Source organism: Limulus polyphemus, unplaced genomic scaffold, assembly GCF_000517525.1.
Source record: "Limulus polyphemus unplaced genomic scaffold, Limulus_polyphemus-2.1.2 Scaffold153, whole genome shotgun sequence".
NCBI classification, from domain to species: Eukaryota; Metazoa; Arthropoda; class Merostomata; order Xiphosura; family Limulidae; genus Limulus; species Limulus polyphemus.
Genome location: NW_013665763.1, coordinates 450,091 through 466,437, shown reverse-complemented (window position 1 = coordinate 466,437; position 16,347 = coordinate 450,091). Strand labels below are relative to the sequence as shown.

The 16,347-nt window shown below is 33.5% G+C and overlaps 1 protein-coding gene across 1 annotated transcript in view; it reads left to right on the top strand.

Moving 5' to 3' along the window:
- Positions 1-16,347, top strand: part of LOC106476213 (zinc finger protein rotund-like) — a 178,481-nt gene that overhangs the window by 74,319 nt on the left and 87,815 nt on the right. Inside the window, exon 5 of the mRNA XM_022381216.1 lies at positions 2,797-3,981. Within this exon, the coding sequence (XP_022236924.1) occupies positions 2,797-3,981 (1,185 nt within the window). The remainder of the gene's footprint in view (positions 1-2,796; positions 3,982-16,347) is intronic.

Genomic DNA, 16,347 nt, shown 5'->3' with positions numbered 1-16,347 from the left:
CTATATATATATATATATAGTCTTTTTTTTATAATCATAGGTCAACCAGATTAAAAAAACATGGATGAATATATTTTCTAGTTTGTAGAGAACCTACGTTCTAGTTATGAAACAAAAAAAAATCCTAATGTAAATAATATATTCAGTTTTGGGGACATCTGCCAGGTACTGGAGGAGATCGACGTCTTGATCTGTGTTCTGCACTCAGCCTAAAACCCGAACGTCGCTTATTCCTAGACGAGACTTGGAGATAGAAGAAATCCGTGCAAAACAATTCAACTTCAGTTCTTACCACTTTGCCTAAATTAGCATTAAAACTGTTATAGAAAATACAAGATGAAATATAATTCAGAATTTATTCACTCCATGCACCTTAATGTCAGTCAATAACAGCAGGAAGTTCGCCTATTAAATTATACGGTCGTTTAGCTTTTAGGAAAAACGCCATTGAAATAGGACTTAAATCCTGACATTTGACACTTGAGTGCTATAATCATGAGGTTCAGTTACAACCAAAGAAAAACGTCGTTTCGGAAATAGTGATAATAATAACAATAGTTGTCAGGGTTCTGGAAACTCTGGAGCATTCTCTCCTTTACGGAGATTTGACACATACGTTTAATTCCTTCTTAAGGGACCTACATGTTTTTGTTCTTATGCCTTTTCCTTGAGGCCTGTGATTTATTTTTGCTCAGCTTTATTATGTGACTTATTTAGTATAATTACCAGTTTTTTATGTTTAAATTAAGATATATTATTTGAAACAACGTGGACAGTCTATCCTCACCCATACAAATCTCTTACTTACCTTGAAGTACAACTTTCATTATTCCATTCTCTCACCAATTTATCAAAATCGCGTTTCTTACCTTCTGCTTAGATATCTGCTTATACCAAATGGTCTCGTCACGTGTTTGCCATTATAAACAAATGGGTTAAGAACAGTGACAACTTTTCACTACCTTATATACACGGAGTAACAGGTGGTTGTATCAGTCTCTAATAACACAGGATAATAATATACTTGAGATAAAACACATGGTAATGACGAATATAAGAGGTGTAATTACCCTCGATCCACAAATGGCAAGGAACTAGTAATAACGTTTTTTGATATACTTGTTCGCAGATTTTAATCAAAAGTACCAGCTGAATTTTTGTTACATTGTAAAGGTAAAAGAATATTGTCTGGAGATGTTCACTAAAATCATCTGTTAAGTTTTAATTACTTTTTAAAGGTGAAAACATTGTCTTCAGATATTTGCTAATCAAAATTATCTGTTCAATTTTGGTTACATTTTATGAAAGGTAAAAACATTGATTGAAGTACGAAGAAATAAAAAACTTATTTCTACCATGTCTGCAAAATTGTTTATGGACGTGAATGTAAATTAAAACCAAGAAACAACAACTTTTTATGAAAGTTGTTAAGGTAAGTTCACTGTTATGACGGTGTTGAGAGTGATATTTATTATTTTGTCGGGCTACTAATGTAATTTTTTCCACGAAACATTGTAAATCCCTGTGTGATTACTCTTGTTATGTTAAGGGTCAGGCTGTATACTAATAAATTTTAAAGGGGGAAAAAAAGATCCTCCCGAGAAAACATTCTTGTTTATCTTAAGAAACAGAATTATGATTTTATCAATTTTAGGTCAATAATGTATATGTATGTTCTAGGTTCAACCACTATATTCGATGTTGAAAAGGGCAGTGTATTATCTATATATTTGGTGTAGATAAATGAAAAGATGAAGCAAAGTATGTGTTATGTTTATTCATAACACCTTAAACTTATAACATTGCTTGTAAAGCGCACATAATTGATTTAAAACATTGAAGTTATTAATGACAAGAACAGAACACACGTGAAAATCTCAAGATATTATATAATTTGTGATCACACCTTGATATATAAACTATTGACATAGTAAAGTTTTGACAAGCAGTAAAGATGCAAGAACACAAAACAATCAAGTCTAAAAGTCACTGATTTACTGTATAGTTTAATAGTGAATCTTCTAAGTTTATTACAGCAAGAACATTAATAAGTTCTTGTAGGTTATAAGTGTTTTAATGATTAACATAAAATGTCTTTCATTACTTTTTTGTTGCATTGTATAAGTTGTGTTATGTTGATTTTTGAACGTATTTTATTTTCGCAAATTTTTAACCTTCCTTGCATCGGTATGTTCCAAATTTATAGCAAAATTATGTATCTATTATTACTTGTACCTTATTTTTTGATTTTTTCATACTTTTTTGTTTTTACAATTTTGTTATTATTGATGAGACACTGACCGGATTGAAGAAAACGTTCTATTAACTTCATTTTCTTAAGACTCAGACATAACTCTCATATTTAGTATGGACTAACTATTCTTTACTTTTCTGAAGTGATGTTCGGATCACCGACTAACCTTCTCAATCCGGTTGTGTCCATCAAGTCCGCCACACCATGATGGCGCCACCTTCGTCTGCTGTGTTTAGCTGCGTTCTGATCAGCCTGCCTTGGGACCTTGGGGTGGCACTGATTGGATTGGAAATCCATATTCCATATTAAATCTAAAAGCAAACTTAAATAATTTGATATATATATATATATGCACGTGTGTGTGTTCATATATGTATATATATATATATATATATCCAAAATTTAGAGTCATGCTATTAGGCAGACAAAATTGGCCTTGAATGGTGTGGTAGGCCATTCCAAAAAACAAACAAATTAAAAGTGTTATTTTCAGAAGATGGCCTCACTGATCATGTTTTCCCATCTCTTCTGTGCTTTTCCAGATCTTTGGTTCCAAGGCAGACTTGCAGCTACACACTCAGATTCACATGCGTGAAGCCAAACCCTACAAGTGTTCCCAATGCTCCAAGGCCTTTGCCAACTCTTCTTACCTGTCCCAGCACACAAGGATTCACCTGGGAATCAAGCCGTACCGCTGTGAAATCTGCCAGCGGAAGTTCACCCAACTGTCCCACCTACAGCAGCATATTCGGACCCACACTGGGGACAAACCATACAAGTGTCGCCATCCTGGTTGCAACAAGGCCTTCAGTCAGCTCTCTAATCTCCAGTCTCATTCTCGCTGCCACCAGACTGACAAGCCCTACAAGTGTAATAGCTGCTACAAGTGTTTCAGTGATGAAGCCAGTCTTCTGGAGCACATCCCTAAACATAAGGAATCGAAACATCTTAAGACACATATTTGCCAGTTCTGTGGAAAGTCCTACACGCAGGAAACATTTCTAGCTAAGCACATGCAGAAGCATGCAGATAGGATGGACAAGAGGTCTCATTCATCTCTCGGCAACAACACGGCAACAACACCTCCGACACCTGTATCTCGGACCCACATGGATAACTATTGGTCAAAAAATACTGCTCCCACACCAGGACCGGAAAATTCATATTCTGAGAACTCTTCAACTGCAGCTATTGTAGCAGCTGCTGCTCACCATACTGCTCACCCTCACGTTCCAGATACGTGTCTCCAGTCCCCGATGGGGGATCAGCCACGGCTTCATATAACGTCTAGAGATTTGGATCACAGACAGCCTCTAGGAAGTGGAGGGAACGGAAACACTACCAATAGCAACCATAATCTCCGTGAACATTCGGAGATGGGACATAGTGGCCATCTTGGACCTTCTCATTTACACTATGACGGAAGTTCACTCTCTGTCAGCAGCAGTAAGACCACTTCAGCCTTCACCCCTATCCAGTCGGGGATGTTACCAATCTCTTCGGGCTCACAGTTGTCATTACCAACTGGACCATCACGATCATATTTTCCCTACGAGCCCGTCAATTTTCCTAAAACCCCTTCACAGGTGAGCTCGATGGATTTGAAACCTGCTCATAACTCCTTTCCCAATCAGCTGATCTCCTTACATCAAATAAGGAACTATGCTTCCATGCCATCAATGGCAGGAGGAGAACATCCGATCACTCTTAAAGACAAGGGCCAATTGTAGATGACTGACCATGTCTGTTATATAGACGTTATTGTTATCCCATATATTTCATTAAAGAAACGGTCATGGAAATTGTGGTATGTGGTTATTTGTTTTTATTCTATTCTAAAATCACTCTTGGACCAATATACTCCAGGGTGAGGGGGCGTGGGGCGTTGTGTTGTCAAACATCTAAGGTGCCACTTCGTCATAGTAACCTATAACGCTACTGAAAACATTTCATAAAGAAGGACTGCCGATGTGCAATAATTGTGCATGAGGTTTAGACACCGGTGAGACATTACATCTGCAGATGTGATACTGTAAGCTGTAGTGCACATATTCTAACTGCTGTTCGACTTATCATGCTACTAAGTGGCAATTCACGTGAGAAGACGACTAGCAGGAAAAAAAGAAAACAAAAAACATAACCCACGCCTGTATAATTGAAGATTCTGCTGAAACCAAAGCGAAAAATCAGCGTGTGGTTTCCAGAATAATCGAGGTTGATTAGCCATTTCTCTTTTTAATATTATTCGTTATCGGTACAAAGAAAAAAAAATTAATCCAGCTCAATTTTTTGCAGAACTTGAAGTTCAGGTTAGGATTATCCATATAAATCATAGAATATTCATTTAGTAAGAGCAAAAAACTTTCCTGTTCAGATTTTTATGGTATAACTTCTTGTCACAGACTGTTTACTGTAGTAATTGTGAAATTGTGACTAGTTTACTTCATGGTGCCCACCTCAGCAATAGATGATGACATCTTATGTCGGTGCCTTTCAAAACATACATTATCATAAACGTATATATATCCGTATGTATAGCTGAGTCTATAGTTCTATATATATAAATGAATTTATTCACTTCCTCTTAAAGAATGATATATATGGTGTACACGGAAAAATTGTTTAACACCCAGTCAGAGATTGTAGCCTATTAATAGTGTCTGCTGTGATAATTACACTGTTGTGAAGTAGGTACCCATATCTAGATTATATAGGCATTAGTTTTTCTAATGTGACTTTTATTAATTAAGCTTGTGTATGTTGTGGTTAATATATATATACATCAGTGATGGTAACAGTTTAAATTGTATTATAAGGAGGTATTATAAGGCTGAGGGTTAGGTACCTTGATCGTGAAAAGAAAAATCACCGATTGGTGACAGGCAATAAGTGCACGCTCAGTCCTTTTTTAAGAGTTATGATAATGAAAATTTATGAAAGAAATTTACTAGATTAGGACGGTAAAAAAGAGAGGAAAATCCAGGAGATGTGTTTTCAGATCTTTTCTAAAAAGATCGCAAATGTATTTTAAATAGGAGAACATTTGTGTGTGTAACATTTAAGGCGTTTTACGCACTCTTAGCCATAACGTTTCCATGAGGTATTATACCCAGTGTTTTTGTATATACGTAAATGTGTTTGTATGTTTCTGTTGCCATAGTTAAATTCAGTAACGCACATTACAAAGAACACATCACTGAAATATAAACCCTGAATGTTTAAGCTGTGGTACTTCGTTTCTTGTTTTGTTTTAATATTATAAAGAATTTAGGGTTCAGGTTTGTGTTTTAGATCTAATATTAATCAGATTTCACACTGCCTCTTAATATTATTACAAAACCGAGTTACAATATCACATGGTACTAATCGAACAATACATGGCGTGGCAATAAGACATATATTTATACATATATGTTTTATAAAACTCCCTGCCTTGATATTATACTTTGCTACTTAAACAAATTTTGATTTTGAAAAGGCATATTAAATCCACATACAATTTCGTGTACTAGAGTATGGGTAACAGCATTTTTATACAGAATACTGCCCTTGATTTAGTTCGTTTTATTTAATTGTCACGTATATATATGTGTTAATTGACATTTATTCCGAATATATTTTTCAGTGTGTTAAGTAATCGTAAAGTTGAAATTAACAAGATTTTTATATATATATATATATATGATACATTCTGATCTCTCTCTCATGCTTTGATTAGCTGTCAAATCTCTCTCTCATGCTTTGATTAGCTGTCAAATCTCTCTCTCATGCTTTGATTAGCTGTCAAATCTCTCTCTCATGCTTTGATTAGCTGTCAAATCTCTCTCTCATGCTTTGATTAGCTGTCAAATCTCTCTCTCATGCTTTGATTAGCTGTCAAACTTTTATGCAGATTCTATTTCGGTAAATTAATTATTCTAATTCAAAATAAAATTGTAAAAAAGGCATCAACAAAACCTTGTTTTTATTGTAAATAAGCGAATACATAAAAACGATGCCCTTATAAGGATAAAACAAATTTACTAAATCTATAAGCTACTGAGAAAAAAAAACAGTCATTTTTCGTACGCAGAGGCATGTTTAACGATCTGTTATTCAGTAGAGCTTTTTAACTGTAGTATGTATTAACTGTTAAAAAACAATCGCTTCATTGTAAAGTGAAATGTTGTTGTCACTAAAAAGTGTATAATCGACACCGTTATTAATTTTATTTTTAATGCTTAAGCAAGAATGAATCTGTAAAGTCCACTTATGCCTGTTTGTAGCTGTATTTGAGACTCTCGAGAAATGGCCATCAGCTGTTTAAAATCTCATCCTGCGCTCACATTCTTGGGCGCTTAGCAGAAGAATCGCGTGTATTTAAATATAATAATGGTAATACTGCGACCAACTTATAAATATTGCTCAACATATTAGATAATTGACAATTGGAATATGACTTAATTTAACAGGTACTTTAATAGTAAAAGTGCAGGTGTGTCGATCACATTACCAAGAATTGGGAACGAACAACATTGTCGTGAAAACAGTACAAATTACCCCTAGCATTCAAATTAACCAATTATAGTAGTGCTTTGAATATTATAACTTTTGGGTAGTTTTGGGCAGCACTAAAGACAACCGAAAAATAAGTGCGTGTTAAAATTATTTAAATTTATTGATTAATGAAACAAGTTGAGTAGCAAATCATATATTTTGAAAAAATAATAAGAATCTTAGTTGTTATTTAATTTTCTTTTACAGCATTTCAGTAAGAGGCATAACTGTTGTATCGCTCAAATAAGTCAACAGTGTTTTATTGTAAGAAAAACGAACAACGATTTTATTATATTAGAAACTTGGATATGAGTGTATCATATATTTATCATCTTAGTTTTTTAATCACATTCATTGTTTTCAGTTTACTTTATCAAATTAATTAATTATCATCATGATAAACGTAAGCAGCTTTGTTAATTAAAGTAAATCTTTTGAATTTTGAATATATTTACAAACTCTTTAAAATTAGTACACAACTAACATGAATTCTTGCATTTCGCTTACAGGAATCTGGATAACAGTTGTATCTTAGTTAGATTGGTCTAATTGTAAGCTTTCACTCATTAGAATTCAAAACACAATAAAAGTCATCGATGTTTCAACGTTTTTCGATTAACGGTAATATGTATTCGACTGTCTTGTCAATTCACAAGTCTTATTCATCAATTCTTTTGTAAAGAAAAAACAAACAACTTAGTGTGATCCATAGATCGCGAAAAACACACACACCTAGGGTGATCCATAGATCGCGAAAAACATATACACACCTAGGATGATCCATGTATCACGAAACACACACACACATACACACCAAGGGTGATATATATAGATCATGAAAGAATTTTCAGTTATGGCTAGAAACTACGAAAGTGAATGTTTTCCTCTTAATTTTGACCCCACTTATAATCTTGTACAGAATATTAATCGGTATTACGTATAGTTAGTTTATTAAGGCATTTTACAGGCTCTAAGTAGAATGGTTAATATTGGGGATCTTTTATGGGGGGGGGGTACAAAACAAGACCCAAGCTTTGATCCAAATTTCACAATGGGAGCTCTTTTATGCATATTTTTTCCAATTATTTTTAAACTGTTGTACAAAATGTCAATCCCTGATCAGAAGTCTGTAAATAGCGTTATGATTTTTATGCCGTTTTATTTTGTACTCAAGAGTTAATAAGAGGCAACATACAGTGTTCAGAATGAACATTGTCTAAATTGTTATTGCTTTTAGGCTTATATGATTATGTAAATAGTCTTAGCTTTAAGCGATATTAGCATGTAATGCTTGGCGAAGCACTTTATGCAGACGGTTACATAGTACAGTCGTGTAAATTGATAGTTTGGAAAATAGGTGTTATGGACGGTTCAGTTTATGGTTTACCGAATGATAACCATGTGAACTGTCAAGACAATTTTCGGTTTCGTAGAAAAACCCCTTTTTAATATTTCACAAAATGTATTTATGGCTGTGTTTTAAAATCGATAGTTTGTTAAACCCGGTTTTTGTTCCTTTGTATCTAGTAGCATAATTTATGTGATGATAAAACGTTTTTCACTTTTCAATTTCTACACGTGTTTAATAATGATTATACGTGAGTTGTTTGGTTTTGTTTACTATCCTTTGAACACTTTACCAAGAGTGTCTTTGAATTGACATTCAGAAAAAAAAAGGCGATAAACCACAGGAGACATTCCGGTTATTATTATTATTTTTTATTTTATTGTGCATTAAACAAAGACTTCCTTATGCATGCGAATACAACTAGACGTAAAGCCAGTTAAGCTTATAGCATTCATTCTAATGCATGTCATGATCTTTATTGCAGAGTAATTGGAGACTGTTTTGTAGATTGTCTTAGCTTGGTGTTCAAGAACGTCTCACGCTAGGGTTAGACCAAGTATTGTATAATTCAAGCAATTATAATAAAAACAAAAGTGTAAAACTTACAAGAAAATGTTTTTGATCACCTAAATTAATATTGTTTACGAGTTTTAAAAGTGACAGTGCTTAGATTTGTTGCTTATTTGTATCTAGAACAAGATAAAAAATTTCAACTTTCCGACCGAGTGAAAAGTTCATTGTTTGTATCCCGTCACATATATATCTTTATATACTAACACAGATAATTTTATCCAATGAAGATAATTAAAAAAAAAAAAACACAAAGACAACGGATTACAAAAAGGCTTAATCAAATATCTTCAAAAATATATACTTGTATAATCGTGGTGTTTTATGCTCACTAAAACTCTTCTTTTTCGTTAGGCAAGAAACAGATTAGTTATATTGTGTGTGTGTGTGTGTGTGTGTGTTTATGAAGGTGATTTTGAGCTAGACCTGAGATTTATACTACATAAACTGTCCTAATGATGAACATTTCTGCAACTTCTAATTTGTTTTAATGGATTGGCAGTCAAATTTTCGGATTCGAAATTGTCAATCGTGTCAGTTATTGGCGCTAAAAAAATGTGTATCTTTTATTACCGCTTTCGAGCAGGTTAGCGGTGTTTTTCATTAGATTGAAAAAATTGGCATGGAATATTTATTTCTTTAAAGAAAGATGTCTCTTGTATTAGAAAAGATTAACAGCTTTGTTGATTAGACTTTGAATAGTTTAATAATTTGACTTGTCTAGATTCAAAACTTTACTTGTTTCTCGTATTACAGTTTCAAATGCAAAATAAAAAAAACACCACCATTTATTTTTTATCTACTTAAGATCGAAACAGTTATTTTATGTTTAATAAAAATGAAAATGATGTGGGTAAACTGTCTTCTAAAATGAATGCATTATGTTCTCTTGTATGTAACTAGGAAGTCTGTAGCATTCAAGCGACCAATTGTCATGGTTAACATGCAGATAATTTTCTGGTTGTTTAAGGTAGTATACTAAGTGTACGCTGTTTTAGAATACGAAAACAGGTATTAAATTTTCTAGAGTGTTCTAGGCATTCATACAAGTGTTCTCGAATATTTTCTTTGATTCCTCTAATTTCTCAAAAAAGAACTTGGAAACTGTGGGTAGTAAGTCGATTCGTTTTAAATAATATTCATAGTTGTTCGAGTTTATATATTTTGACAGAGTTCAAAGTCAATGAGTACTTTTAAGTAACTTGTCTTTAAATCCCCAAACATAAAGCTAACTTAGTATTATAACAAACACCATGTTTTTTCAAACAGACTTGAATGTATATGACTTTATAAAAACACCCGTAAAGTCTGATTTGGTGATGCTACTACATGATATTAACAACGTTCACTTTACATGATTGAAATTTAAGCTTATATAATAACAAATTATTTTTGTTCTTACCTCTACTGTTCCATATCTACGTTACCATTCTTAATTCGATTTTGTGAGGTCTTTCATTTTGTACGTTTGCTTCTATAGTTCATATTTTAAAGTAATCAGCATACAATATTATATTATATGGATGTTTGACATCCGCGGAAGTAGTTCACATTTTGTATGTGAAACGTATGTTGATATTCAGATATTTGTTTCCTACGTCGAGGAAGAGGACAATAGATTTTTATACAAGGTTTGAAGAAACAAAGCTTTTGTATTTCTTATAGAGCACATATTTTAGAGTATAATTAGAAGTGACAGATTCTAAGCTAGTAGAAAACGAGTTTTATTTTCTGAGATAAATGCTATTCTGTGTGAAAAATTAGCATCAAATATTGAGTCGACTAAAATGTGAAACAGAAAAATAACTGTGGATTACAAACTTTTTAAGACATTTCCTACTGATTTATTTGAAATGCTTCTCTTTTAAGATTTATTTCAAATTCTTTTCATTCAGGTAAATTTTAAAGACATTTTCTCCAGATAAGTTTACCTACTCTAGATATACCATTCCATCACTAAAAATAATCCAACAGTGCTTGTTTTTTTTTCCATTAATTCACATGTTTTGTTGTGTTTTTCTGTTTTCCAGTTTTCTTCTAAAGTTAGACTATTTTAACTGCATATTTGAGACTGGTGTTAAAGTTAAATAAGATAAGAGTAAGTCAGAATAACTTGAAAGGGTGCAAGTAAGATATTTAATTGATTTTCAGCACATGTAGTATCTTACAGAATAGGTAAAATACGGAAAGTGACGGGCTTAGAAATTGAAAGTCACAATAACATGTGAATGAGAGGATTCTGGAATTTTTTATGATATAATGATTGAGGATTAAGAAAATAACACAAGTCCCCTGAAAGTAACAACGAAGTCATAACATGCTGTTACTGTGAATTTCCGGAACTCAGTTTATTTAATTTTTCTTCGAACGACTCAAAAGTAAGCAAACTTTCTAAAACTTTGCATTGAAATATGCTGCTTGTTTTTCATGCGTGCTGTATAGACAAATAATATTCGTTTTGTCTATTGTAGCCACATAGAAGTGATTCATTAGTGCATAATCGTAAAGATTGGTTTTCCGCGTCTTGAGTTTCACAAGAATTCGCTTTAAATCTTAATGTGATATCAACATAAGTTGCAGTACAATTACCAACTAAAAGAAAGCAAAACAATCTTTCAAGTCTAGTTGGAGAAAAGTGCACCATGGGATAGCTACTGTTTGTAAAAGACACTTTTTGAACGTTTATTTGTTTTCCTTTTCATTCCCGATGTTGTATGTTAAAAAATATTTCCCCTTTTAAACGTCATATTGCATTTGGAAAATGTGTATGTAAAGTAGGAAGGAAATATGAAACAAAAGTGCTAAAAATCATTGTATGTGTACCTATATAAAGCTAGTTCTTATTAATATTTTACGTTTATTTTGAGTGTAGTTTAAATATTTTTGCCTCCCTATAACTCGGGACATTAGGAAGTGAGTATAAAATTAATTAAAAAAATGAGTGCACGTACTAATGCTGTGATACCGAGGGGAGTTTGGTATAGAGTCGGTTGTGTAGTTAAATAATACTTGACGACGTATTTCAAAATAAAGATAAATTGCAGAGCAAAAAAGACTTCATGGTTTGTAGAAATCATGTATGTTGGTGGTGGTGAGCAAGAAATGTTTAAACGTTATTCACGTTGGAGTTACGTCTGTCGTGGATGAAAGTTTAAGAATTTAGCTTCCCCCAGATTGATAACACGCAGACGTCATTCATATAAAAAAAAAATCTTTAAAAGTTCGTTAAAAAAAGAAAGAGAGATGATGATGAACCTCTAGGTACAAAGAAATAATACTGCATAGCACGTTAATAACGAATGTGGTTGAAAAATACCCGTGTAAATATGAGCTTTTGTTTCTTATTAAGACTGTTGTATATGTGTGGTTATAGTTAGTGTACAAAACGACGAAGCTGTATTCGCTTAGAAAGGCTCAGTCAAATTGTCGAAAGGCTTTGAAAGTCTGGTTTCTACCCCAACCAACAACCAACAGATGAAATATGCATGGTGTCACACGTTGGGTCTATTGTGTCATTTGGAAGATTTGGCTTTTAAATGTTGGATTAAGTTGTTAATTGTTAACCATAGAGAATGGCACGTGACAAAGTGAGAGATTCATAGCGTTCTTTAGTGAATAACCAGTGTTTAATAAAGATAAATCAACTGGTTTTAAAATTTTGTTGTAAGAAATGGATTACTGACGTAAGCTGACATGTGCTCATTATGTGTTTGTATACTTTTCGTGCAAAATCACTGTGTTGCTTAAATAAAGTCTTGCTTTGGGAGTCTCTGTGTTGTGTGAGTTTGTTTTCAACTGTGGTTAATCAAACAACATAGTGGAAACATTGTATTACACGGGAAATCTGTAGAACAATTTGTCGTGCTCCCCAGTGGCACAGCGGTATGTCTGTGGACATAAAACGCTAGAAACCGGGTTTCGATAGCCGTCGTGAACAGAGCACAGATAGCCCATTCTATATCTTTGTGTTTAACTTTAAATAAACAAACAATTTGCGTTCAATCTGACCTATCGGTATACTGTATACTACAGTTTAGTATGTAATTATGTTTCTTTATATTACTTCTTACAGTGTTCTTCAAATTGTCTATATGTTCCAGTTAAATAATATAAAAAGGTTGAACAATTACTGGCATGTTTTAAAACGTGATACACTTGATAAACAACAGGCAACAAAGCACATACCAAGATCATTTTAGATCTGCATTTGTAAGTTTTAGGAAGTTGGATTGTTCCTATAGTACTGTGTTATAACAACATATACGTTAATATAAGACTATAGGTCACTTCATCCTCGTCCCACGATGGGCCAGCGGTAAGTCCATGAACTTATAACACTAAAATATGGGGTTGATTCTTCGCAGTGGAGACAACAGATAGTTCAATGTGGCTTTTTTCTAAAACAAACAAACTAATCACAGGTGACAGCGCGTTTCTTGCTCGCGAGGCTCACTCTAGTCTCAACGACTTTTTACTGAATTCAATATGTGCTAAAGTGTCTTCATCTGTACGGGCGTTATTTGGAGACCATAACAGCTCCAGCTAGCCTTAAGTTGATTCTATGTTCAAAATAAAAAATATCCAAATGATCGATTTTTAAGAATGAAGATCGTTTATATAACTAGATAACCTATTTGCAAATTTCATGGTTTTTATTACTTAAATTGTATAGTTATAGTAAGAATTCCATGTGCGTTTCATGTTTCCACAGCAAATTAATTCAACTGTTACACAAGTAAAATAACTTATTACCATCTAGGAAGTATTAATTACAATAAAATTAATATTATTTAGTAGGATAATTATGACAAAAACGTGTCATAATTAAAAAAAACAAAATGAAAACAGGCTGTTTCATAAACTCATAATTCGGCATGGAGATATTTTACACTCTAAGATTACATCCGCCAGGTATCAGCAATGCTGCGCATGTTATAAATACTCACTGTCACAGTGTAAAACAAAATGAAAACAGGCTGTTTCATAAACTCATAATTCGGCATGGAGATATTTTACACTCTAAGATTACATCCGCCAGGTATCAGCAATGCTGCGCATGTTATAAATACCCACTGTCACAGTGTAAAACAAAATGCATGCTCCTGCATAACAGGCGTAATTCAATTGCAGTGTTAACTGAAAGTAACTAAAATAAACACAGGGTTTGGTAATTTTCTTTTCTTTTGTGAGTCATAATTTATTGTATTTATACAAATTATTCGGGAAAAGTTGGTAAAATATTGTTGCTTCAAAAACATTTGTTGTGAAGTGCAAAACTACACAATAAGCTATCTGTGCTCTGCTTTCTGAGGATATGGAAACTTGATTTTTATCGTTATAAGCCCTCAGACTTATCGCTGAGCCACCGAAAACCATTTCAAAAAAGAAATGCGACATTTAGTAAGTTTGCTTGGTGAAAAGTCTCTTTGGAAGATCTACAAGTTATTTTACCATATTTTTTGTATTTGCTATTTACTCCAATCAGTTCCTCATGTTTTTTACATACCATTTAAACGATTTTGCTTTGAATAAATAATCATTTTCTGAACTCTAAATCCAACCATTTGGATCCACTGTCCATATAAAAGTGCCTGATATAAAATAGTTAGGTTCCTTGCTTTTTGTGTGTGTAAATTAAATATTACCCTCCTTCTAGGTTGTCACGTGAAAATCCTCTTTAGATTCATCTGTATACATCTGTGTAAGACTACTGACTAGTTTATTCTGCTTATCTTCTTTAAGTTATTCAATGGTCCAAATCACATCACATTTACATACCCCTTCCTCACTCTTCGGATTTACAACGCTAGAATCAGGGGTTCTCTTCCACTCAGTGGACACAGCAGATAGCCCGATATGGCTTTGCTATGAGAAAACACACGTACATACATAATAATTCTAAGAATATTTACGATATTAGTATTTGATTTTTTCCTACCCAGTTTTATTCTAGTAAGTTATTGTCTTCCGGTGAGTCAGCGGGTAGTTTACTAGCTTACAACGCTAAAATCCGGGATGCGATTCCCCCATCGGCAGATAACCCAATGTGGCTTTACTCTAAAACAAGCACACAAACAAACACCCAGATATATGTCATAATATTTTACGTTATTTATAATAAGAGGAAGGATAGACGTGTGTTAATCGATGAAGATAAAATATATCAAGAAATAAAACCAGATATACGTTAAAAGTACTGCATTTCCACAGATTACAGATTGCTTCCTTCGATAACTTAGTATTGTGTTCAGTCATGTAATTGTGGGCTCAGTAAAAATATTATTTATTGTGTTAATCGATGAAGATAAAATATATCAAGAAATAAAACCAGATATACGTTAAAAGTACTGCATTTCCACAGATTACAGATTGCTTCCTTCGATAACTTAGTATTGTGTTCAGTCATGTAATTGTGGGCTCAGTAAAAATATTATTTATTGTGTTAATTCGATAGTTTTCATATTCTCGTAGGCTTACGTGACTTTAAAATAGTGATTTTTATAAGCCGTGTTAATAAATAAAGAATTAGCCACTGGTATTGTTAGAATGTTATTACATGTATGTTTTAAATAGTCGTGTGGAAGTACAGTATAGAAAAACATGTACATCGTTTTGTGCTTATGTGTATAAACATACATACCTAAGGGTGTATTTACCGTATTACCAAAAGTATTGAGACAGCACGACTCGACACGAGGGGGGAGGGTCGTGTCGTTCTTTAACGCTGGGGCCTCTTTTAATAACAGTTAAGGTTGTTTTTGGCGTTAAACACGCAATATTGTCAAGAACGTCACATTACATCACACCATTCACGACCTACTTAATTATTACCATTAACTCAAATTAAACCAATAAAAACAAATCAAAAACCATTATACTGCTTACACCACTCTTCACGCGACGCAATCACGTCCAACACAATTTCCAAAGTTGCCGCCAACCCTAATCCATCCATCTGAAAACAAAGAGTAACAAGATTTATCTCTCAACGTGCTGGTTTTCCATTCTTATTCATCCCAATTACGGCTTTTAAGACACTTCAGAGTTCATATAGACCAAGGAATAATTGTTGGCAGACTGGTCGATAATCCACATTAACACATTCAGTAATATTCTATTTTTTTTATTTAGCACACTACACACTAGTGGTCTTGGATATGAGTAGACGAGCCGAAATATATATGACCTTCGTACCACCAATACTGCATTCAATAACGATTCCTCTCCAAAAGTCAGTGGCCTTCTTTCCTCGTAGCATATTGACTCTAAATGACTAGCTATGATAAATATTGACCTTTGTAAGAGCTTCGAAGCAATGAATTATGTATTCAATTTTACATTCGGTGGGAACGGTCTTCTTACTAGCTGGGGATGTGTTGCCTCAATACTTTTGGTGAAAGCAGTGTTTAAATATGTATATTTAACTGATTTGAGGCTAGGTTTAGATTAACAATGCCAGACCCTGACTAATTTTTAACTTCACATTCTCTTCTGATCTTGTCCCCCTTCCCTGTGCGTCACCGGTAAGTTTACGGAAATACATTGCTAAAATACGAGGTTCGATTCCTCGTGGTGGACAGAGCGCAGATAACTCTTCCGATCTACTTTAAAAATATTATCAATTACCGTATTTTTCGGT